Source organism: Procambarus clarkii, unplaced genomic scaffold, assembly GCF_040958095.1.
Source record: "Procambarus clarkii isolate CNS0578487 unplaced genomic scaffold, FALCON_Pclarkii_2.0 HiC_scaffold_107, whole genome shotgun sequence".
Taxonomy (NCBI): Eukaryota; Metazoa; Arthropoda; class Malacostraca; order Decapoda; family Cambaridae; genus Procambarus; species Procambarus clarkii.
Window position 1 is genome coordinate 1,964,632 of NW_027189140.1, and position 25,699 is coordinate 1,990,330.

The window sequence follows — 25,699 nt, forward strand, 5'->3', positions numbered from 1 at the left end:
CATGTGCCACTATCCCAGTTTCTATTGTTTCGTGGAGATTGGTCAATAAACACAAACACTAAGGAACTACTTCTCTATTGTTTGCATATACAGTAGTTGTGGGTGATCGTTGGCGGGCAATGGTGTTGGTTGGGTGCACTGAGTGTCGGTACGGTGTCTCGCATGTCTGTTCTAGACCACACTTGCCGGTAGACTAGTTATTAATCGCTACTCTGCTGGTTATATGCTTGGGCGCCGCCTCAGTTCCCCACAGGTTGGCAAGACTTTTTGTTGGACGTACGGAACGGTTTGAGTTCCGTCGTTGGTACTTTGTGGAGCTTTGCTTCTCTCGTTAGGCTCATGCGTTTTGAGCGAGTATCTTCTTGGGATCCTCTACTCCTTCTGCCACCCTTGTTCACTGTTCCATCCTTGTTTACTCTTCCCCGCTTGGCGGGATTGCGTCGATGGCTCCTGACTGGGGTGTTGGGTGTGGTGTTTGGTCACCTTGCGTGCGTCTTTAGTGCTTTTTGTCCATCTTTTGTTCTTTGTTGTCCTGTGGGGCTCTGCCCCACATTTCGGTGCTTTTGTTTTCGTTGTAGACCCCTGGGTCTTTTCCCTGTCTGGACACTTACCTTGCCTATCTTCGGTGCCTGACTGCACCCTCACATAGCTGAGGGAGAAATCTTCTCAAGAACCTCAAGATAACCCTGCTGTCCGTAAGGTCCCTCAGGTATGTACGCGCTCCTCTACACATTTTGTGGTTGGTCGTGTGCATTACTTCCCGGCCGCTCCTTGAGCCGTATTCGTGGTTTTCCTTACCTAATGCAGTTTTCCTCCCCCATGCTACACTTTCTGGGGGAGCCCCGTCGGCTCCCCGGAGCTATCCCAGGCTGATATGCTAATGTCAGACTTTGGCATCAGTCATGTGTATGGAGTTCTTAGGCCTACCGGGGACCACGGCCAGAACCGGGCCCCCTCAGAGAGGCAAGGGGAGCAATGGCCTATAGAAGCCCCCGTGTAGTTGGAAGCATTCTATGTCTGCCATCGACCGGAAACAGGCACCCAGAAAGGTAAGCGCCCCAAAACAAACCCCTATTCTGGTTAAAATTGCTACCTAAAACCGAACTAGTGGATAGAACTCCCAACCGAAAACAAGCAAACTAGTGTGACGTCACACACTGCCGCGCCGCTGTCTGCGCAGCTCCCTCCTCCCCGGGAGGGGGAAGGGGGAGCCCCAGACCCCCCGCGCCGGCTACCCACACCTCAGTTCTTGAGGCTGATGCTATAGGCGATGGTCGTGTGCTCTGGCTCCGGTGTCGCTACTGCACTGTGCTTTGAGTGTGGTGTTAGTTTTGTGGGTGCGAGAGCCAGGAGTTATCTTCAGTACTCGGGCTGCATGCGCCTAGGGCTGCCTTCCCTAGGTGCCCTGTAAGTACTGCCCTTGGGGCTTGGGGCCGCCTTCCACAGGCTCCTCGGGGTCTGCCTCTGCTGGTCCGTTTTACCTTTCGGTTTTTCGGCCGCCTGTTGGGCTCTTGGGTGTTCTGTTCTCCCTTGTTACCGGCAGGTAAGAGGCAGTTTGCACTGGTAGGGGCGCAGGGTGCTGCTCAGCTTGTATTTCCCGACATCGCGGCCGGCTCTGTTCCTTGGGGTTCGCTGTCCTCTTGCGGGGTTTTGTTTTTCTTTTTGTTTTTGCCTGGTGGGGGGTTCTGTCATTTTATTCAGTTTGTTTTTGCCCTTCCACTGTTCTCCTCGGTGGCGCCCCCTGCTAGGTCCCCGTGAGTGTACACGTCCCTGGGGTTCAGCTTTAGAAGTTTGCTTGGTAGTTTTGGGCGCCGGTTTGCAGCACCCTGCCTGGGACTACCTGAGCGCGAGTCCTCTTAAAGTAAACGCTCAGGACCCTGGGAATCCCCTAGGGGGCGCGTGGTCCGATGGATGTGACCCCGGAGTCCCCACTCGCTGTGTGCGAGTTTGAGGGTTGCTCGGTCCCCTTGTCTCAGGGTGACCCTCATTGTTTTTGCCTCTGCCACGCTGCCTGTTGGGTCGGTGATACTTTCGACCCTGAGTCCTGTGAGTGTTGCTGCTTGCTTGTGACTCAATTTACCCAATCCTCTGATGATTCTATCCGGGTACGGGCGGCACGTGCGTTGCAGTCTAGGTTTCGTCTGTTGCAACGCGCTCGGTTGGTTGCTTCCCCGGATGCCCCGGGGCTGCCCCGCTTTGCTTTTAGAGACCCGGACTTGGGGGTGGGGGTCGCTTCGATCCTGGTTCAGTCCGCACCTCCTCGTCCTTCCCCTTCTGTTCGTTCTGGTCCCCCGCCCCTGCTTCCGACCCCGAAGCGTCTGAGGGTTTCGGGGTCGGAGCAGGGGTTACTTGATCTCGAGACTCGGGCAGCTTCGGTGGTTGCCCCTTCCGGGGGGGCGGCAGAGGCATTCGAGTCTTGTCTCCCGGCCGAAGCTTCAGGGTCTGACCAGTGGGCCCCCCTTCCTCCAGCTTTTCCGGCTGCTCCGTCCTTGTCTTGTGGGGTCGGGGCTTGGGGAGAGGACTCGGCCTCGGGTCCTGTGGTGACGGACCTCGAGGCTGGGGAGGGGCTGACTTGGGGGCCTTGGGCCCCGCTGGACCCCGCCTGGGTTTTTCTTCCCACTGAGCGGGGCTTATTGTTACAAGTAGTGGGGTTTTCTTCCCCCCCCTCTGCGTACGAGTTGGATTTGGTGTCGGCCCCTCCCCGGGTACGGTTCCGTGTTCCCCCGGGTACGTCGGTTCCGTCCTTCCGGAGGTTTTCGGCTTATCGCATCCAACCTGGTGTGATGCGAGCGGCCTTTGCAGCTTACCTCCTGCGTGACCCGGATTATGCCTCGGAAATGGATCCGTCCACGTTCAGGTTTGGGACTTCGTTCCCTTTCTGGCTCCGTTACGAGGTTCCGGAGTCGTCCTGGCTAGCAGACTGCCCCTTGTTTGGTTTGGATTCCTGGCATTCCTTCTGTCGTTCCCGCACGCTGGAGTGGCGGGAAGCTTCCACGGTGCTTCAGGTTTTCCTGGGGGGTGAACTTGAGTACCTGAATGAGTGCTTGTTTGCCCCTGCCCTTCCCCGCGATGTGGGCGTTATTCAGCTCCATGTGCAGGTTCCCTCCCTTTCGGCGGCGCTCGTGGCGGAGGACTTGCGCGCTCGGGGCCTTTTGTGTTCGGCCTTGCGGTTCTTTTCCCTCCTGGAGCTGTCTTCGGATTGGCTCGTGGAGGATGTGGGGACGCTTGGGTCCGTCCCGGGGTCCGGCACCTTGTCCTCGGCTGCGCGTTCGTCGGCTGCCTTGTTGAAGCTGTTCACGCCGATTTTGCGGGATGCGGTTTCCCTGTTCTATGCTTCCCGTCTCGCGTGTCGGCAGGCGGTGCTGGGTTCCTCCGTGGAATCTGCTTGGGCTCTGGCTCTTAGGCGTTCTTCACCTTTTGTCCTCTCCTGTTTGGGGAGTCGGCCGTGGCGCAGTTTATTCAGGCTGCGTCGGCGGCTTGTCGTCCGTTGTCGGACTTGTTGGTTTTCCGGGGGTCCCGGGGTGGGTCTTCCCGGAAAGGTCGTGCCAGGGCTCGGGGTTCCTCTCGTCGTGGTAGGCCTCTGGTGTCAGGTTTGGGGTTGGCTCCTCCTGCGGACCCTCCCTCGTCTGGTCGGCGCGGTGTTCGCGCTGTGCGGGGTTCTGGGTCTCGTAAGGGTCGCCGGCCCTTTCGCGGTTTGCCCCTTTGACGGGGCGATGGGGGGGGCGGCTTGCGCTGTTCGCCCGCGCCTGGTCCCACGATTCGTGGGCCTTTCGGGTCGTGTCTCGCGGCCTGCGGTGGCGTTGGGTGGCCCCTCCCCCCTTTGGGGGATCGGGGCTGGCGGGGCAGGCTTCTTCCCCTGCGCTCTGTCGAGTCGTCTTGGAGTGGGTACGCTTGGGCGTCGTCGAAACGACGTCGTCCCTCAGATGGGTTTCCCGTCTGTTTCCGGTTCCGAAACGGGACTGCGCGGACCTGCGGTTCATTCTGGACTTGTCCCGTCTGAACCCCTGGGTTCATTGCCCCTCCTTTCGGATGACTACGCTGTCTCAGGTTCGGCTCCTCTTGGAGCCGGGTGCTTGGATGGTGTCCCTGGACCTCCGGGACGCTTATTGGCATGTCCCGAGTCATCCGCGGTTCTGGGACTGGCTCGGTTTTGTAGTGGGGCGTCTGAGTTACCGCTTTCGTTGTCTCCCGTTCGGGTTGAACCTGGCACCTCGCGTGTTCACACACCTTACACGGGTTGTGGTGGCTCGTTTGCGTCTCCTAGGTGTTCGGGTGTTGGCCTACCTCGACGACTGGCTGGTTTGGGCTCCCAGCCAGTCAGCTTGCTTGCTAGCCAGGGATTTGGTTCTTTCCCAGCTCGCCGGGTTCGGGTTCTTGGTGAACTGGAGGAAGTCCCATCTGGTTCCCTCTCAGGTTCGGACTTGGCTGGGTCTCGTGTGGGACTCTCGGACCGCCTCCTTGTCTCTCCCTCCGGAGTCTCTCCTGCGGCTGCGGTCCCGCCTTCGTCTGTTTCTGGAGGGCCCTCGGGTCACCCGTCGGTTGCTCGAGGGGCTGTGCGGGAGCCTGAAGTTCGCGATGGTGGTCTACCTGCCGGGTCGGGTTTGGCTTCGACGGCTGTTCTGGTTCCTTCGGGGTTCCCCCTTCCGCCTCTCTCGCGATCGCAGAGTTCGACCCCCGGGGGACTTGCGTCGGTTGCTGCGTCACCGGCTTCCTCTTCGGGTTTTTCGGGGTTCAGTGCCTTGGCGCCTACCCGAGCCCTCGCTCAATGTGTACACAGATGCGTCGTCTCTCGGCTGGGGTTTTGTGACCAGTGCTCACCAGGCCGGCCAGGGGCGTTGGGATCCGTCCTTCCGTCGAGCTCACAGTACGGTGCGGGAGTTCGCGGCAGTGTGGTTTGCTCTGGGGAGGATTCGGGTGGCCCGCGGATCGACGATTCGGCTCCATTCGGACTGCTCTCCGGTGGTTCGTTGCCTGAACCGCGGGGGTTCGATGCGGTCCTTGTCTCTTTGGGGTTGGTCGCTTCGGGTGACTCGTCTGCTGAGTTCTCGGGGTTTGGCTCTCCTGGCGGTTCACGTACGGGGCGTGTCCAACGTCTTGGCCGACGCCCTGTCTTGCTTCGTTCCCCTCTCCACGGAGTGGACGGTCGACGACGAGTCCTTCCGTTGGCTTTGCCAGACGTTCGGGCGCCCCGAGGTGGACCTCTTCGCGTCGGCGTGGTCGCGGCGTCTTCCCGTTTATGCGGCGCCCTTCCCCGATTGCGAGGCCGTCGGGGTCGATGCCTTTCGGCTCGACTGGTCGAGGTGGGGGTTCCTGTACCTCTTTCCCCCGGTTCGGCTGTTGCTCCAGGTCCTGACTCGCTTAGAGACTTACCGGGGGAGAGTTGTCCTTCTGGCCCCTTGGTGGCTGGCCCAGCCTTGGTTTCAGGCGCTGGTTACTCGGTGTCCGAACCCGAGGGTTTTCCCGCGGCTCCGCCTCTTTCAGCAGATCGAGCCGGTACGTCACGTAGCTGGTTCGATCTTCTCCTCGAGTCTTCGCGTATGGTTTTTTTGACTCGAGTCTATCATCTCTATGGTGATCAGGTGGCCTCCTTGTTGGTGTCCCACCTGAGGGCTTCTTCTCGGCGGCAGTATGAAGTTTCCTGGCGGTCCTTCCGTTTCTTTTTGCGTCTTCGTCGTGTTAGCTCCTTGTCTGTTCGGGTGGTCTTGTCCTTCCTCTCGTGGTTGTTTCAGGACCGTCATCTTATGCCTAACACTGTCGCTTCGTATCGTGCGGCGCTGGCGGAGCCGCTTCAGCTTGCTTTCGGTATCGATGTTACGTCTGCGCCGTTTCGCAAGCTGTCTCGTGCATTGTTTCACCTCCGGCCTGCTCATGCGTCGCCTGAGCCGTCCTGGTCTTTGGACAGAGTGCTCGCTTTCCTTTCATCTCCTCGTTTCGTTGTGGCCCCTTCGGTCCAGGATTGTTTTTCCAAGGCACTTTTCTTGTTGGCTTTGGCCTCTGGGGATGCATCATGTTTTGTGTCCGGTTGCGGCGCTTCGCCGTTATTTGCGCGCCACAGCTTCTGTGTCCGGGGACGCGCTGTGGGTTGATCCGGTTTCCCTTCTTCCCTGTTCGCGGGTTCGGGTCTCTCAGGTCGTCCGCAGGGTTATTAGGTCTAGCCAGCCTGCGGTCTATCCCCGTGCCCATGACGTTCGTAAGTTCGCGGCTCTTGCTGCCGTCTTTGGGAATATGTCTTGGTCTGATATTCGGGCGCGGGGATTTTGGCGGTCGAACAGGGTCCTGGCTGCTCATTACCTTGTGAATGTCCCTGGCCCTCGTCGGGCCTGTGTTGCTTTGGGTCGGCGGTTGCAGCCGGTTGTCTCGGCTTCGAGTTGAGGGGTGAGCGACGACCGCCTCCCGGGTAAGTCCCTCTTTTTCTGTCTGTGGGTAGTTAGCTCCGGGGAGCCGACGGGGCTCCCCCCAGAAAACCAGCGTTGAATGTAATGAAACGCCATTTTCTGGGTGAGTCCCGGAGGCTCCCCGGCATCCCTCCCTCCCTCCGGTCGGCGGTTTTTCGCGTTTTTGACATCTAGCCTCAAGAACTGAGGTGTGGGTAGCCGGCGCGGGGGGTCTGGGGCTCCCCCTTCCCCCTCCCGGGGAGGGGGGAGCTGCGCAGACAGCGGCGCGGCAGTGTGTGACGTCACACTAATTTGCTTGTTTTCGGTTGGGGAGTTCTATCCACTAGTTCGGTATTAGGTAGCAATTTTAACCAGAATAGGGGTTTGTTTTGGGGCGCTTACCTTTCTGGGTGCCTGTTCCGGTCGATGGCAGACATAGAATGCTTCCAACTACACGGGGGCTTCTATAGGCCATTGCTCCCCTTGCCTCTCTGAGGGGGCCCGGTTCTGGCCGTGGTCCCCGGTAGGCCTAAGAACTCCATACACATGACTGATGCCAAAGTCTGACATTAGCATATCAGCCTGGGATAGCTCCGGGGAGCCTCTGGGACTCACCCAGAAAATGGCGTTTCATTACATTCAACGCTGGTTTTTTCCTTTGGGTATGTAGCTCCAGAGTGCTGTAGGGGCTTCCCACAGAAAACCAGTGTTGAATGTAATGAAACTCCATTTTTTGGGTGAGCCCCAGAGGCTCCCTGGCAACCCTCCTTCCCTCCGGTCGGAGATTTTTCGTGTTTTTCGATGCTTAGCTTCCAAACTGGAGTGCTAGGTAGCTGGCGCGGGGAGAGGAGAGCTGTACGGATGAGCGGCGCTGCAGTATTGTATGATGTGTGCTTGTTTCTTTAGGTTCTGGGGAGTTCTGCCTCTCATTTCTGTTTTTGTTGTAATTTTCTCACCATGTTGGGTTGGTTTTGTTGTGCCTACCTTTCCGAGTTCCTAACCCTGGTCAATGGCAGATAAGGAAACACCAACCACAGAAGGGTTTTCCAGGGTCATTGCTCCCTGAAACATCTCTGATGGGACCAGGTTTTGGCTCGTGATCCCCAGTAGGCTGACCCCCATTGGCTAATGCCCATGTCTAATATATCACACATTAGCCCGATAGGTCCAGGGAGCCTCTAGGACGCACTCAGAAAATGACATTTCATTACATTCAATACTTTTTCTGGGGGGAGCCCCGTCGGCTCCCCGGTGCTATCCAGGCTGAATGGATATGTATAACTTTCTGGCATCAGTCAAAGTGCTAGAAGTTCTTGCCTACCGGGGACCACGAGCCAGAACCTGGCCCCCTCAGAGAGGCATGAGGAGCAATGGCCTATAGAAACCCCCTTGTGATTGGGAGCATTCTATGTCTGCCATCGACCGGGACAGGCACCCAGAAAGGTAGGTGCCCCAAAACAAACCCCTATTCTGGTGAAATTATTGCTACCGAAAGCCGAACGAGTGGACAGAACTCCCCAAACAAAATTATCAAACTAGCATGACGTCATCACGTCGCCGCGCCACCGTCTGCGCAACCCCCCCCCCCCCCTCCTCCCCGAGAGGGGGAAGGGGGAGCCCCAGACCCTCCACACCAGCGATCCAACTGGCAGTTCTTGGCTGATGGAATTGCTGGCTGGTCTAGTGCCTCTGGCTCCAGTTTTTGTTTCAGTTCTGTGCCTTGTGGTGTGGACTGTCTCTACCGGTGGGGTGTGAGCCAGGAGTAAGATTCCACAGTACTCTGGCTGCATGTGCCTAGGGCTATCTTCCCTAGGTGCCCTGTAAGTACTGCCCTTGGGGCCACCTTCCACAAGTCTGCCTTGTGGAAGGGTTCTGGGTTCTGTCTCCGCTGTGTCCTTTACTGCTCGGTTCTGGGCCGCTCTTGGAGTCGGCTGGGGTTTTGTTGCCCTGGTTTGTCTCTGGGTAGGTGGTAGTTTTCGTCACTGGTAGGAGCGCGGGGTACCGTACAGCTAATTTCACCATTAACAGCGGCCGGCTCTGTTGCGCCTGGGTACGTTGTCCTCTTGCGGGGTTTTTCTTTTGTTTTTGCCTGGTGGGGGGTCTGCTTTTACTATGGTCCCCCTTTCCTGTTCTAGATGAATTTCTTTCGAATTCTTCTGTTGGCGGTACTCCCCGCTTGGCCCCCGTGAGTGGACACGTCCTGGGGGTTCAGCTTTAGCAGTTTGTTGGTAGATTTGGGCGCCGGTTCACGGTACCCTGCCTGGGCTTCCCTTAGCGTGTACCCAAGGCTAAGGGCCCTGGGAAACCCCACGGGGGCTCCGTGGTCCCCTAGATGTGTCCCCGGAGTCCCCCTCGCATCCTGCGAGTTTGAAGGTTGATCTGTCCCCTTGTCTCCGGGTGACACTCACCTGTTGTGCCTCCGCCATGCTGCCTTTTGGGTCTTTGTTCTTGTGACCCGGAGTCGTCCGATGTTTGTTGTCGGTACGTGCTCTCCTTCACCCAGGCCACTGATCTTGATAATCGGGTGCAGGCGGCTGCGGCGTTGCTTGCTGGGTGTGTGTTGCTGCAACGCTCTTGGTTTGCGGCCCCGGATGCCCCGAGGCTGCCCCGTTTTGGTGGTTGGGGTCTGGACTTGGGGTTGGGGGTCGCTTCGGCTTTGGCTCCTTCCGCTTCTTGTTCCTCCCCTTCTGTTCTACTCACTTCCTCCCTTGCTTCCTGCTCCGAACCTTAGGAGGGTTTCGGGGTTGGGGTGGGGTCTGGTTGGGTTGAGACTCTGGCGGTCTCGGGGGTTTTCCTCTTCTGGGGTGGCGGCGGAGGCATTCGAGTCGGTTCCTCCAGCCGTGTCGTATGGGTCTGACCAGTGGGCTTCCTTCATTAGTGTTTGCACGGCTGCCCCGACTTTTCCTTGTTAAGCTGGGGCTTTGGGGGTGCGGCTCGGCCCTGGGTCATGCCGTAGAGGTTCCCGGGGTTAGGGAGGGGTTACCTGAGGGGCCTCGGCCCCGTTTGCCCCTCTTGGGTTCTTGTACCTTTGGTGTGGGGCTGGCAGTTCCTCAGAGTGGGGTTGTTCCTTCCCTCTGTGTTCCTGTTGTTTCAGGTATACCCCTCCCTGGGTTCGTTTCCGTGTTCCTTCGGGTTCGTCGGTCCCGTCGTTCATGGGGGTGTGTTTCACCCCATTTTCCTTACCCTTTTCGCACTTATGTCGTGATGCTGTTCACGAAAAAAAAAATAAAGTGTTCAGGTAAGGTACATCCATACAAGGTGTGTAACAAACATTGATGGATTTCTATCTTGGCCTAGTACGCAGGGCCTCAACCGTTTCGTATCATTGTATCTGCAAGTTCCTTGGTCAGGGGTGCTTGTCAGGGTTCTAAATAAATGATATATATAAATGTTTATTTAGGTAAGGTATGTACGTCCAAGAGATTTTACAAAGAATGATGGATTTATAGATAGGGCTAGTACATACATTGCCTATAGCCACTATTATGCAAAGTGTTTCGGGCATTCGTTTCGGGCAAAGCGTTCTCGTTGGTTCACGAGTCTCTTCGCACCTTTCAATATTATTGGAACGTCTGTTGATTTTCGATGTGGTTTCCATCGGGTCTTTTGTCGGCCTTGTTGGTTCCCTTCCACCATCTGTTTTCTTTTGCTTCGTTTTCGCGTCGTCTCTACTTCCAGTTTCGGCGTTCTTTGTCTTCGTTCCGCACACCTTCCTGGTGTTTGTACGATGTCTGTACGTTGTGTGTACGATTTGTGTGTCCGCCTGGTGTACGAGCCACGCCTCCCTGTGGACGGGTGGTGCGTTTCGTACCTCGTGTGCTGGGGCCGCGGTGTGCGTTTTGTTTACGGGTGGTATGCTCGTGTGTTCGCGCCGTTTCTCGTGGTTTTCTACGGCTTCTTGCTCGTTTCTCCCTCCGGTCGTGGCCCTCTGGATGCTGAGGGTGTTTTGAATTTGTCGGGGGATGTCACTTTGTTCTCCCTTTGTCCTGCTTCGTCTTCTGCAGGGCGCGCACCTCTGGCCGTATTCTCCTTCGACCTCGCATTTTATTCAGGTAAGGGTACATACTATGCCTACTGCCTCGAGTATGCATGGCTTTCGGGCACGCCTTTAGCGCTGCTCCTGGTGTGTTACTTGGCTCGCCTGTGTTGTGGCACGGTTGTGTGTCTGCTCTGCAGGTGAGGTTGTCTTGTCTGGCGCTTCTGTCGGCCTAGTGCTGGTTCTCACTTTTGGTGGGGTGCTTGCCTAGTAGTGCTTGCGGGGGTTGAGCTCTGGCTCTTGGGCCCCGCCTCTCCTGTCAGTTGACGGTTGCGCAGTTTCCTGAGCCTTCTGGGCTCTGTCTTCTTGTTTGCTCCTGTGGGTGGTGTCTGCCTCCTCCACATGGCATTTTGGTGCTTTTGGCTTCCTTTCCCTCTGCCATTACTCGGGTTCTTTTTAGTGTCTGTGGCTCCTTTGGGTGCTCACTACCTCCGGTGTCCCCTTGTGCTTACCTGCATTTGGACATAAGCACAATGGCCCTGTGGAGGGCCTCTTGGCCCGTGCGAGGCAGCTACTAATTTAAATTAAATTTTGCTCCGAGGGGCGAGTTTCTTGGGCTGCGCCACTCATCTTGTGAGTAGACACACCAACATAGCAGCATGTACAACACTCCCCGATAGGAGGAATACCTGCTGGGTTGTTCATCCTGTCACTTGTACCCAGACACAGCTGGGATTTGCGTAACTGTCTCCAGTGAACAGCTCCTCAAACAAGAAGATTATCATACATTCCCACTCACTTACATGTCCAACCCGCCCTTGCACCAATAGTGGGGCCCCACCACCACGTTACGTGGTACTTGGTTCCGCACATCACCGGGCCTGTTACTGTGCCGGTCATTCCTCCGGTCTTTCCTGATTCTGAGCTTATCCCTTTTATGCCCATTGTTTCGTGCCCACAATGTGCCGCACGGGTGGCATGTGCCACTATCCCAGTTTCTATTGTTTCGTGGAGATTGGTCAATAAACACAAACACTAAGGAACTACTTCTCTATTGTTGCATATACAGTAGTTGTGGGTGATCGTTGGCGGGCAATGGTGTTGGTTGGGTGCACTGAGTGTCGGTACGGTGTCTCGCATGTCTGTTCTAGACCACACTTGCCGGTAGACTAGTTATTAATCGCTACTCTGCTGGTTATATGCTTGGGCGCCGCCTCAGTTCCCCACAGGTTGGCAAGACTTTTTGTTGGACGTACGGAACGGTTTGAGTTCCGTCGTTGGTACTTTGTGGAGCTTTGCTTCTCTCGTTAGGCTCATGCGTTTTGAGCGAGTATCTTCTTGGGATCCTCTACTCCTTCTGCCACCCTTGTTCACTGTTCCATCCTTGTTTACTCTTCCCCGCTTGGCGGGATTGCGTCGATGGCTCCTGACTGGGGTGTTGGGTGTGGTGTTTGGTCACCTTGCGTGCGTCTTTAGTGCTTTTTGTCCATCTTTTGTTCTTTGTTGTCCTGTGGGGCTCTGCCCCACATTTCGGTGCTTTTGTTTTCGTTGTAGACCCCTGGGTCTTTTCCCTGTCTGGACACTTACCTTGCCTATCTTCGGTGCCTGACTGCACCCTCACATAGCTGAGGGAGAAATCTTCTCAAGAACCTCAAGATAACCCTGCTGTCCGTAAGGTCCCTCAGGTATGTACGCGCTCCTCTACACATTTTGTGGTTGGTCGTGTGCATTACTTCCCGGCCGCTCCTTGAGCCGTATTCGTGGTTTTCCTTACCTAATGCAGTTTTCCTCCCCCATGCTACACTTTCTGGGGGGAGCCCCGTCGGCTCCCCGGAGCTATCCCAGGCTGATATGCTAATGTCAGACTTTGGCATCAGTCATGTGTATGGAGTTCTTAGGCCTACCGGGGACCACGGCCAGAACCGGGCCCCCTCAGAGAGGCAAGGGGAGCAATGGCCTATAGAAGCCCCCGTGTAGTTGGAAGCATTCTATGTCTGCCATCGACCGGAACAGGCACCCAGAAAGGTAAGCGCCCCAAAACAAACCCCTATTCTGGTTAAAATTGCTACCTAAAACCGAACTAGTGGATAGAACTCCCCAACCGAAAACAAGCAAACTAGTGTGACGTCACACACTGCCGCGCCGCTGTCTGCGCAGCTCCCTCCTCCCCGGGAGGGGGAAGGGGGAGCCCCAGACCCCCCGCGCCGGCTACCCACACCTCAGTTCTTGAGGCTGATGCTATAGGCGATGGTCGTGTGCTCTGGCTCCGGTGTCGCTACTGCACTGCGCTTTGCGTGTGGTGTTAGTTTTGTGGGTGGGAGAGCCAGGAGTTATCTTCAGTACTCTGGCTGCATGCGCCTAGGGCTGCCTTTCCTAGGTGCCCTGTAAGTACTGCCCTTGGGGCTTGGGGCCACCTTCCACAGGCTCCTCGGGGTCTGCCTCTGCTGGTCCGTTTTACCTTTCGGTTTTTCGGCCGCCTGTTGGGCTCTTGGGTGTTCTGTTGTCCCTTGTTACCGGCAGGTAAGAGGCAGTTTGCACTGGTAGGGGCGCAGGGTGCTGCTCAGCTTGTATTTCCCGACATCGCGGCCGGCTCTGTTCCTTGGGGTTCGCTGTCCTCTTGCGGGGTTTTGTTTTTCTTTTTGTTTTTGCCTGGTGGGGGTTCTGTCATTTTATTCAGTTTGTTTTTGCCCTTCCACTGTTCTCCTCGATGGCGCCCCCTGCTAGGTCCCCGTGAGTGTACACGTCCCTGGGGTTCAGCTTTAGAAGTTTGCTTGGTAGTTTTGGGCGCCGGTTTGCAGCACCCTGCCTGGGACTACCTGAGCGCGAGTCCTCTTAAAGTAAACGCTCAGGACCCTGGGAATCCCCTAGGGGGCGCGTGGGTCCGATGGTTGTGACCCCGGAGTCCCCACTCGCTGTGTGCGAGTTTGAGGGTTGCTCGGTCCCCTTGTCTCAGGGTGACCCTCATTGTTTTTGCCTCTGCCACGCTGCCTGTTGGGTCGGTGATACTTTCGACCCTGAGTCCTGTGAGTGTTGCTGCTTGCTTGTGACTCAATTTACCCAATCCTCTGATGATTCTATTCAGGTACGGGCGGCACGTGCGTTGCAGTCTAGGTTTCGTCTGTTGCAACGCGCTCGGTTGGTTGCTTCCCCGGATGCCCCGGGGCTGCCCCGCTTTGCTTTTCGAGACCTGGACTTGGGGGTGGGGGTCGCTTCGATCCTGGTTCAGTCCGCACCTCCTCGTCCTTCCCCTTCTGTTCGTTCTGGTCCCCCGCCCCTGCTTCCGGCCCCGAAGCGTCTGAGGGTTTCGGGGTCGGAGCAGGGGTTACTTGATCTCGAGACTCGGGCAGCTTCGGGGGTTGCCCCTTCCGGGGGGGGCGGCAGAGGCATTCGAGTCTTGTCTCCCGGCCGAAGCTTCAGGGTCTGACCAGTGAGCCCCCCTTCCTCCAGTTTTTCCGGCTGCTCCGTCCTTGTCTTGTGGGGTCGGGGCTTGGGGAGAGGACTCGGCCTCGGGTCCTGTGGTGACGGACCTCGAGGCTGGGGAGGGGCTGACTTGGGGGCCTTGGGCCCCGCTGGACCCCGCCTGGGTTTTTCTTCCCACTGAGCGGGGCTTATTGTTACAAGGAGTGGGGTTTTCTTTTCCCCCCTCTGCGTACAAGTTGGATTTGGTGTCGGCCCCTCCCCGGGTTCGGTTCCGTGTTCCCCCGGGTACGTCGGTTCCGTCCTTCCGGAGGTTTTCGGCTTATCGCATCCAACCTGGTGTGGTGCGAGCGGCCTTTGCAGCTTACCTCCTGCGTGACCCGGATTATGCCTCGGAAATGGATCCGTCCACGTTCAGGTTTGGGACTTCGTTCCCTTTCTGGCTCCGTTACGAGGTTCCGGAGTCGTCCTGGCTAGCAGACTGCCCCTTGTTTGGTCTGGATTCCTGGCATTCCTTCTGTCGTTCCCGCACGCTGGAGTGGCGGGAAGCTTCCACAGTGCTTCAGGTTTTCCTGGGGGGTGAACTTGAGTATCTGAATGAGTGCTTGTTTGCCCCTGATCTTCCCCGCGATGTGGGCGTTATTCGGCTCCATGTGCAGGTTCCCTCCCTTTCGGCGGCGCTCGTGGCGGAGGACTTGCGCGGCCGGGGCCTTTTGTGTTCGGCCTTGCGGTTCTTTTCCCTCCTGGAGCTGTCTTCGGATTGGCTCGTGGAGGATGTGGGGACGCTTGGGTCCGTCCCGGGGTCCGGCACCTTGTCCTCGGCTGCGCGTTCGTCGGCTGCCTTGTTGAAGCTGTTCACGCCGATTTTGCGGGATGCGGTTTCCCTGTTCTATGCTTCCCGTCTCGCGTGTCGGCAGGCGGTGCTGGGTTCCTCCGTGGAATCTGCTTGGGCTCTGGCTCTTAGGCGTTCTTCACCTTTTTGCCCTCTCCTGTTTGGGGAGTCGGCCGTGGCGCAGTTTATTCAGGCTGCGTCGGCGGCTTGTCGTCCGATGTCGGACTTGTTGGTTTTCCGGGGGTCCCAGGGTGGGTCTTCCCGGAAAGGTCGTGCCAGGGCTCGGGGTTCCTCTCGTCGTGGTAGGCCTCTGGTGTCAGGTTTGGGGTCGGCTCCTCCTGCGGACCCTCCCTCATCTGGTCGGCGCGGTGTTCGCGCTGTGCGGGGCTCTGGGTCTCGTAAGGGTCGCCGGCCCTTTCGTGGTTTGCCCCCTTGACAGGGCAATGGGGGGGCGGCTTGCGCTGTTCGCCCGCGCCTGGTCCCACGATTCGTGGGCCTTTCGGGTCGTGTCTCGCGGCCTGCGGTGGCGTTGGGTGGCCCCTCCCCCCTTTGGGGGGTCGGGGCTGGCAGGGCAGGCTTCTTCCCCTGCGCTCTGTCGAGTCGTCTTGGAGTGGGTACGCTTGGGCGTCGTCGAAACGACGTTGTCCCTCAGATGGGTTTCCCGTCTGTTTCCGGTTCCGAAACGGGACTGCGCGGACCTGCGGTTCATTCTGGACTTGTCCCGTCTGAACCCCTGGGTTCATTGCCCCTCCTTTCGGATGACTACGCTGTCTCAGGTTCGGCTCCTCTTGGAGCCGGGAGCTTGGATGGTGTCCCTGGACCTCCGGGACGCTTATTGGCATGTCCCGATTCATCCGCGGTTCAGGGACTGGCTTGGTTTTGTAGTGGGGCGTCTGAGTTACCGCTTTCGTTGTCTCCCGTTCGGGTTGAACCTGGCACCTCGCGTGTTCACACGCCTTACACGGGTTGTGGTGGCTCGTTTGCGTCTCCTAGGTGTTCGGGTGTTGGCCTACCTCGACGACTGGCTGGTTTGGGCTCCCAGCCAGTCAGCTTGCTTGCTAGCCAGGGATTTGGTTCTTTCCCAGCTCGCCGCGTTCAGGTTCTTGGTGAACTGGAGGAAGTCCCATCTGGTTCCCTCTCAGGTTCGGACTTGGCTGGGTCTCGTGTGGGACTCTCGCACCGCCTCCTTGTCTCTCCCTCCGGAGTCTCTCCTGCGGCTGCGGTCCCGCCTTCGTCTGTTTCTGGAGGGCCCTCGGGTCACCCGGCGGTTGCTCGAGGGGCTGTGCGGGAGCCTGAACTTCGCGATGGTGGTCTACCCGCCGGGTCGGGTTTGGCTTCGACATCTGTTCTGGTTCCTTCGGGGTTCCCCCTTCCGCCTCTCTCGCGATCGCAGAGTTCGACCCCCGGGGGACTTGCGTCGGTTGCTGCGTCACCGGCTTCCTCTTCGGGTTTTTCGGGGTTCAGTGCCTTGGCGCCTACCCGAGCCCTCGCTCGATGTGTACACGGATGCGTCGTCTCTCGGCTGGGGTTTTGTGACCAGTGCTCACCAGGCCGGCCAGGGGCGTTGGGATCCGTCCTTCCGTCGAGCTCACAGTACGATGCGGGAGTTCGCGGCGGTGTGGTTTGCTCTGGGGAGGATTCGGGTGGCCCGCGGATCGACGATTCGGCTCCATTCGGACTGCTCTCCGGTGGTTCATTGCCTGAACCGCAGGGGTTCGATGCGGTCCTTGTCTCTTTGGGGTTGGTCGCTTCGGGTGACTCGTCTGCTGAGTTCTCGGGGTTTGGCTCTCCTGGCGGTTCACATACGGGGCGTGTCCAACGTCTTGGCCGACGCCCTGTCTCGCTTTGTTCCCCTCTCCACGGAGTGGACGGTCGACGACGAGTCCTTCCGTTGGCTTTGCCAGACGTTCGGGCGCCCCGAAGTGGACCTCTTCGCGTCGGCGTGGTCGCGGCGTCTTCCCGTTTATGCGGCGCCCTTCCCCGATTGCGAGGCCGTCGGGGTCGATGCCTTTCGGCTAGACTGGTCGAGGTGGGGGGTTCCTGTACCTCTTTCCCCCGGTTCGGGTGTTGCTCCAGGTCCTGACTCGCTTAGAGACTTACCGGGGGAGAGTTGTCCTTCTGGCCCCTTGGTGGCCGGCCCAGCCTTGGTTTCAGGCGCTGGTTGCTCGGTGTCCGAACCCGAGGGTTTTCCCGCGGCTCCGCCTCTTTCAGCAGATCGGGCCGGTACGTCATGTAGCTGGTTCGATCTTCTCCTCGAGTCTTCGCGTATGGTTTTTTTGACTCGGGTCTATCATCATCTCTATGGTGATCAGGTGGCCTCCTTGTTGGTGTCCCACCTGAGGGCTTCTTCTCGGCGGCAGTATGAAGTTTCCTGGCGGTCCTTCCGTTTCTTTTTGCGTCTTCGTCGTGTTAGCTCCTTGTCTGTTCGGGTGGTCTTGTCCTTCCTCTCGTGGTTGTTTCAGGACCGTCATCTTATGCCTAACACTGTCGCTTCGTATCGTGCGGCGCTGGCGGAGCCGCTTCAGCTTGCTTTCGGTATCGATGTTACGTCTGCGCCGTTTCGCAAGCTGTCTCGTGCATTGTTTCACCTCCGGCCTGCTCATGCGTCGCCTGAGCCGTCCTGGTCTTTGGACAGAGTGCTCGCTTTCCTTTCATCTCCTCGTTTCGTTGTGGCCCCTTCGGTCCAGGATTGTTTTTCCAAGGCACTTTTCTTGTTGGCTTTGGCCTCTGGGGGTCGGGTAGGGGAGCTTCATGCTCTCCTCCGGCGCAGAGGTTTCTGCTCTTTTGGTCGTGGTGATAGTTTTGTTCGTTTGCAGCCGTCTCCTTTTCTGGCGAAGAATGAGACTGCTGCGTTCCGGAGGGGTCCATGGGTGGTTGATGCTTGGTTGGTCAGGCCGGGGGTGCATCATGTTTTGTGTCCGGTTGCGGCGCTTCGCCGTTATTTGCGCGCCACAGCTTCTGTGTCCGGGGACGCGCTGTGGGTTGATCCGGTTTCCCTTCTTCCCTGTTCGCGGGTTCGGGTCTCTCAGGTCGTCCGCTGGGTTATTAGGTCCAGCCAGCCTGCGGTCTATCCCCATGCCCATGACGTTCGTAAGTTCGCGGCTCTTGCTGCCGTCTTTGGGAATATGTCTTGGTCTGATATTCGGGCGCGGGAATTTTGGCGGTCGAACAGGGTCCTGGCTGCTCGTTACCTTGTGAATGTCCCTGGGCCTCATCGGGCCTGTGTTGCTTTGGGTCGGCGGTTGCAGCCGGTTGTCTCGGCTTCGAGTTGAGGGGTGAGCGACGACCGCCTCCCGGGTAAGTCCCTCTTTTTCTGTCTGTGGGTAGTTAGCTCCGGGGAGCCGACGGGGCTCCCCCCAGAAAACCAGCGTTGAATGTAATGAAACGCCATTTTCTGGGTGAGTCCCGGAGGCTCCCCGGCATCCCTCCCTCCCTCCGGTCGGCGGTTTTTCGCGTTTTTGACATCCAGCCTCAAGAACTGAGGTGTGGGTAGCCGGCACGGGGGGTCTGGGGCTCCCCCTTCCCCCTCCCGGGGAGGGGGGAGCTGCGCAGACAGCGGCGCGGCAGTGTGTGACGTCACACTAGTTTGCTTGTTTTCGGTTGGGGAGTTCTATCCACTAGTTCGGTTTTAGGTAGCAATTTTAACCAGAATAGGGGTTTGTTTTGGGGTGCTTACCTTTCTGGGTGCCTGTTCCGGTTGATGGCAGACATAGAATGCTTCCAACTACACGGGGGCTTCTATAGGCCATTGCTCCCCTTGCCTCTCTGAGGGGGCCTGGTTCTGGCCGTGGTCCCCGGTAGGCCTAAGAACTCCATACACATGACTGATGCCAAAGTCTGACATTAGCATATCAGCCTGGGATAGCTCCGGGGAGCCTCCGGGACTCACCCAGAAAATGGCGTTTCATTACATTCAACGCTGGTTTTTTGTGTATCTGAGTCAGTGCTTCTTGATTATCCTGTTTGGTGCTCCGGTGGACCTCTGTCCATGTTCCACGTCCTGCTTTTGGACTTCTCCGGTGTTCCGTTTTGGTACCGAGTTCCTGCGATTTCTGTGTGGTTTTCTGCAGGCTTCGGGTTGCACTGTCTGTGCGGGGGGGGGGTGGACTTTTCGGTCTGCCGCTCCTGCCTTCCTGGTTCCTTTTCTTGGAACCGGGTTTGCTGGGTTCCGGTCCTGGTGTCGGTTTTCCTTGTTCCTTTTCCGGACCGGGTGTGTTTGTTTTCCTGCGGTTCTCATCCTCGGTGGTTCTCCTCTTGGATGCCTCGGGGATGCGTGTATCATTCTTCCCTGCTGGAGCTGGTTCTGTTGCTCCTTTGGGTTGCGGGGTCGCTGTTTTTAGATTCGCGTTTTGCACTTTCGATCGTGGTGTTCGTTTCTCGTCGTTTGTGTCGGCACAGGTGGGTTCGTTATTGGTCTCCCACCTGCATGTTTTGTCTAGGGGGCGGTGTTTGGTTTTCCTATCGCTGCGAAGGGTCCTTCGGTCTTTGATAGGGTTGGTTTGTCTTCCCTTCGGGGTTGTACTGGGACCGTTGTCTGAGATTGTCCTGTCACCTCATGTTGGGTGGTGCTGGCAGAGCCGCTCCTGCTTACGTTCAGTGTTGAGATTCCTTCTGCTCCAATCCACTTGCTGTCCTGGGCGTTGTTCCCCTCTGGCCTGCTCTTGAGTTTTGGGGCCGTCCTGGTCGTTGGCCTGGGTGGTGTTTTTCTTCTCGTTTTGGTCTTTTTGTTTCTGGTTTTGGTTGTTCAGTTAGGACGTGTGGTATCCGCCTCCCGGTTTCTTCCCTGTTTTACTTGTCTTTTGGTAAGGTAGCTTCTGGTAGCCCCAGAAAACCAGCGTTGAATATAATGAAACGCCATTTTCTGGGTGAGTCCCGGAGGCTCCCCGGCATCCCTCCCTCCCTCCGGTCATCGGCGTTTTCGTGTCTTTTTGACATCCAGCCTAAGAACTGCCAGTTGGATCGCCGGCATGGAGGGTCTGGGGCTCCCCCTTCTCCCTCTCGGGGAGGGGGGGTTGCGCAGACGGTGGCGCGGCGACGTGATGACGTCATGCTAGTTTGATAGTTTTGTTTGGGGAGTTCTGTCCACTCGTTTGGCTTTCGGTAGCAATAATTTCACCAGAATAGGGGTTTGTTTTGGGGCGCCTACCTTTCTGGTGCCTGTCCCAGTCGATGGCAGACATAGAATGCTCCCAATCACAAGGGGGTTTCTATAGGCCATTGCTCCTCGGGCCTCTCTGAGGGGGCCAGGTTCTGACTCGTGGTCCCCGGTAGGCAAGAACTTCTAGCACTTTGACTGATGCCAGAAAGTTATACATATCCATTCAGCCTGGATAGCTCCGGGGAGCCTCCGGGACTCACCCAGAAAATGGTGTTTCATTACATTCAACGCTGGGTTTTTTTTTTTTTAAGTTTTTATATTAAAGAAACATAATTTTAGCGTATGAATGGTGTAGAATTGAAGTTAAGATAAAATATTAGATATTTGTTTTTCCATTTCAGGTTCAAGAATTTTGTCCGAAGAAGGCAACATTCCAAAGGATCAAAAATACCCTATGAGACTGAAAGGCATCAGTATCTGTTTCTCAATGATGAAGGCAGCTTTATGTGGCAACTACGTCAACTTTGGAGTCTTTCGCCTATACGGTGATGATGCCTTGGAGTCTGCATTACACACTTTGGTTAAGCTGCTGCTGTCAATTCCTCAGTCAGATCTCTTGGTTAGTAGTGTTTTGTGTGTGTAATTTTGGGAAATATAGAAATAATAAAAAAGTTGGCTTTACTTAATTGTTCACAAATTACATGTAGTAAATGAATGAAACCTTTTAGCACTGAAACATTGTCAAGCTTGAGAGGAGTGTAAGTTAGCTAGCAAACTGCCAACAGTCAGTTTGTTCCACATACACATAATATTCCTTACTTACCTAAGAGCTGAAGCTCAACCCTTGGAAGCACAGATAGGCGAGTACCCGGAGTTTAAAAAAAAAATGAATTATTGACAGTTTTGTTCATGTTTGAGACTGTATCTGTCCTATTTTTATAAGAATTGATATAACCCTGAAAATTAATTAATCTTATTGGATTTTTTATATAATGTACTGGGAGTTGAGTTCAGTTTATTTTTGCAATATCTTGATTGAAAAGAACACTTGATTATGGATCTTCCAGGTTCTCATTCATTCATATATATATATATATATATATATATATATATATATATATATATATATATATATATATATATATATTTATTTATTTATTTATTTATTTATTTTGGTAGCAGTCTTTCCTGTAGACATATATTATTAAATATGACCGAAAAAGTAAGATTAATAATTCTAACACGAATTTTCTCAATCTTTCGTACATTTCGTTTCACTGTTGGAGGTAAATCAAAAATCAATTCTCCAAAATTCATTTTTATTTCTAGTCTGACGCGACACGAGCGCGTTTCGTAAAACTTATTACATTTTCAAAGACTTTAGTTCACAAATACACAACTGAATGTAACTTACGCATCTCCGATTTTATATCTACATTTGAGTGAGGTGGAAGGGGTGATGTGGCATTAACACAAGACAGAACAAGATGTGGTATTAATAGGGTATTAATTTCATCAACACAAGACAGAACAAGAGTATTAATAGGGTATTAATTTCATCAACACAAGACAGAACACGAAACAATGGATATTGAATAGAAGTGTTTGTAGAAAGCCTATTGGTCCATATTTCTTGATGCTTCAATATTGGAGCGGAGTCTTGAGGTGGGTAGAATATAGTTGTGCAATAATTGGCTGTTGATTGCTGGTGTTGACTTCTTGATGTGTAGTGCCTCGCAAACGTCAAGCCGCCTGCTATCGCTGTATCTATCGATGATTTCTGTGTTGTTTACTAGGATTTCTCTGGCGATGGTTTGGTTGTGGGAAGAGATTATATGTTCCTTAATGGAGCCCTGTTGCTTATGCATCGTTAAACGCCTAGAAAGAGATGTTGTTGTCTTGCCTATATACTGGGTTTTTTGGAGCTTACAGTCCCCAAGAGGGCATTTGAAGGCATAGACGACGTTAGTCTCTTTTAAAGCGTTCTGTTTTGTGTCTGGAGAGTTTCTCATGAGTAGGCTGGCCGTTTTTCTGGTTTTATAGTAAATCGTCAGTTGTATCCTCTGATTTTTGTCTGTAGGGATAACGTTTCTATTAACAATATCTTTCAGGACCCTTTCCTCCGTTTTATGAGCTGTGGAAAAGAAGTTCCTGTAAAATAGTCTAATAGGGGGTATAGGTGTTGTGTTAGTTATCTCTTCAGAGGTTGCATGACTTTTCACTTTCCTTCTTATGATGTCTTCGACGAAACCATTGGAGAAGCCGTTATTGACTAGGACCTGCCTTACCCTACAGAGTTCTTCGTCGACTTGCTTCCATTCTGAGCTGTGGCTGAGAGCACGGTCGACATATGCGTTAACAACACTCCTCTTGTACCTGTCTGGGCAGTCGCTGTTGGCATTTAGGCACATTCCTATGTTTGTTTCCTTAGTGTAGACTGCAGTATGGAAACCTCCGCCCTTTTCCATGACTGTTACATCTAGAAAGGGCAGCTTCCCATTCTTTTCCATCTCGTAAGTGAAACGCAGCACGGAACTCTGCTCAAATGCCTCCTTCAGCTCCTGCAGATGTCTGACATCAGGTACCTGTGTAAAAATGTCGTCAACATACCTGCAGTATATGGCCGGTTTCAAGTTCATGTCGACTAAGACTTTTTGCTCGATGGTACCCATGTAGAAGTTTGCAAACAGGACACCTAGGGGAGAACCCATGGCGACCCCATCTACTTGCTTATACATGTGCCCATCCGGGCTCAAGAAGGGTGCCTCTTTAGTACAAGCTTGGAGTAGTTTCCTCAGAATATTTTCTGGTATGTCAAGAGGAGTACAGGCTGGATCACGATACACTCTGTCGGCTATCATTCCGATTGTCTCGTCCACAGGTACGTTGGTAAACAGCGATTCTACGTCCAACGAGGCTCTTATCCCTGTGGCCCGTGTGCCCCGCAGTAAGTCAACAAATTCCTTTGGAGACTTCAGGCTGAAGGCGCAAGGAACATAAGGAGTCAGCAGGCCGTTGAGTCGCTTCGCCAGTCTGTACGTGGGTGTGGGTATCTGGCTAATGATTGGCCGAAGTGGGTTTCCAGGCTTGTGCGTCATGACATTTCCATACGCATATCCAGGTTTATATTCCCCAATGATCTTTGGCAGGTGGAGTCCGGATTTCTTGGCGTTCACAGTTTCGATCAGTTTGTTGACCTTTGCTTTTAACTAAGTTCTAAGTTTAACTGACCAAACTAAGTTCCAAAGGGTAACGAAGGACACTACAGCCGAATTAAAAGCAAAGGTCAACAAACTGATCGAAACTGTGAACGCCAAGAAATCCGGACTCCACCTGCCAAAGATCATTGGGGAATATAAACCTGGATATGCGTATGGAAATGTCATGACGCACAAGCCTGGAAACCCACTTCGGCCAATCATTAGCCAGATACCCACACCCACGTACAGACTGGCGAAGCGACTCAACGGCCTGCTGACTCCTTATGTTCCTTGCGCCTTCAGCCTGAAGTCTCCAAAGGAATTTGTTGACTTACTGCGGGGCACACGGGCCACAGGGATAAGAGCCTCGTTGGACGTAGAATCGCTGTTTACCAACGTACCTGTGGACGAGACAATCGGAATGATAGCCGACAGAGTGTATCGTGATCCAGCCTGTACTCCTCTTGACATACCAGAAAATATTCTGAGGAAACTACTCCAAGCTTGTACTAAAGAGGCACCCTTCTTGAGCCCGGATGGGCACATGTATAAGCAAGTAGATGGGGTCGCCATGGGTTCTCCCCTAGGTGTCCTGTTTGCAAACTTCTACATGGGTACCATCGAGCAAAAAGTCTTAGTCGACATGAACTTGAAACCGGCCATATACTGCAGGTATGTTGACGACATTTTTACACAGGTACCTGATGTCAGACATCTGCAGGAGCTGAAGGAGGCATTTGAGCAGAGTTCCGTGCTGCGTTTCACTTACGAGATGGAAAAGGATGGGAAGCTGCCCTTTCTAGATGTAACAGTCATGGAAAAGGGCGGAGGTTTCCACACTGCAGTCTACACTAAGGAAACAAACATAGGAATGTGCCTAAATGCCAACAGCGACTGCCCAGACAGGTACAAGAGGAGTGTTGTTAACGCATATGTCGACCGTGCTCTCAGCCACAGCTCAGAATGGAAGCAAGTCGACGAAGAACTCTGTAGGGTAAGGCAGGTCCTAGTCAATAACGGCTTCTCCAATGGTTTCGTCGAAGACATCATAAGAAGGAAAGTGAAAAGTCATGCAACCTCTGAAGAGACAACTAACACAACACCTATACCCCCTATTAGACTATTTTACAGGAACTTCTTTTCCACAGCTCATAAAACGGAGGAAAGGGTCCTGAAAGATATTGTTAATAGAAACGTTATCCCTACAGACAAAAATCAGAGGATACAACTGACGATTTACTATAAAACCAGAAAAACGGCCAGCCTACTCATGAGAAACTCTCCAGACACAAAACAGAACGCTTTAAAAGAGACTAACGTCGTCTATGCCTTCAAATGCCCTCTTGGGGACTGTAAGCTCCAAAAAACCCAGTATATAGGCAAGACAACAACATCTCTTTCTAGGCGTTTAACGATGTATAAGCAACAGGGCTCCATTAAGGAACATATAATCTCTTCCCACAACCAAACCATCGCCAGAGAAATCCTAGTAAACAACACAGAAATCATCGATAGATACAGCGATAGCAGGCGGCTTGATGTTTGCGAGGCACTACACATCAAGAAGTCAACACCAGCAATCAACAGCCAATTATTGCACAACTATATTCTACCCACCTCAAGACTCCGCTCCAATATAGAAGCATCAAGAAATATGGACCAATAGGCTTTCTACAAACACTTCTATTCAATATCCATTGTTTCGTGTTCTGTCTTGTGTTGATGAAATTAATACCCTATTAATACTCTTGTTCTGTCTTGTGTTGATGAAATTAATACCCTATTAATACCACATCTTGTTCTGTCTTGTGTTAATGCCACATCACCCCTTCCACCTCACTCAAATGTAGATATAAAATCGGAGATGCGTAAGTTACATTCAGTTGTGTATTTGTGAACTAAAGTCTTTGAAAATGTAATAAGTTTTACGAAACGCGCTCGTGTCGCGTCAGACTAGAAATAAAAATGAATTTTGGAGAATTGATTTTTGATTTACCTCCAACAGTGAAACGAAATGTACGAAAGATTGAGAAAATTCGTGTTAGAATTATTAATCTTACTTTTTCGGTCATATTTAATAATATATATATATATATATATATATATATATATATATATATATATATATATATATATATATATATATATATATATATATATATATATATATATATATATATATATATATATATATATTATATATATATATTCTATATTATGCTTCTATACTATGCTTCTATATTATATATATATATTATATATATATTATATATATATATATATATATATATATATATATATATATATATATATATATATATATATATATATATATATATATGAATGAAAACTCACACCCCAGAAGTGACTCGAACCCATACTCCCAGAAGCAACGCAACTGGTAACTACAGGGCGCCTTAATCCGCTTGACCATCACGGCCGTCAAAAGGAAGTGATAGCCGAGGCTATTTGAGCCACTTCCCCGACGGCAACTCGGATGGTAATCTTGGGCATAGCATTTCACCAAATCACCTCATTCTTTGGGGCACACGTGAGGAACACAAATGCGAACAAGCCTGAATGGTCCCCAGGACTATATGCGAATGAAAACTCACACCCCAGAAGTGACTCGAACCCATACTCCCAGAAGCAACGCAACTGGTAACTACAGGGCGCCTTAATCCGCTTGACCATCACGGCCGTCAAAAGGAAGTGATAGCCGAGGCTATTTGAGCCACTTCCCCGACGGCAACTCGGATGGTAATCTTGGGCATAGCATTTCACCAAATCACCTCATTCTTT

At 53.6% G+C, this 25,699-nt stretch overlaps 1 protein-coding gene across 1 annotated transcript in view; it reads left to right on the top strand.

The window, feature by feature from the left end:
* LOC138360325 (exportin-7-like) overlaps nt 1-20,419 on the top strand; it is a 215,790-nt gene extending 195,371 nt beyond the window's left edge. Inside the window, exon 7 of the mRNA XM_069320244.1 lies at nt 20,099-20,419. Within this exon, the coding sequence (XP_069176345.1) occupies nt 20,099-20,340 (242 nt within the window). The 3' untranslated portion in view covers nt 20,341-20,419. The remainder of the gene's footprint in view (nt 1-20,098) is intronic.
* The last annotated feature ends 5,280 nt before the right edge of the window (nt 20,420-25,699 follow it).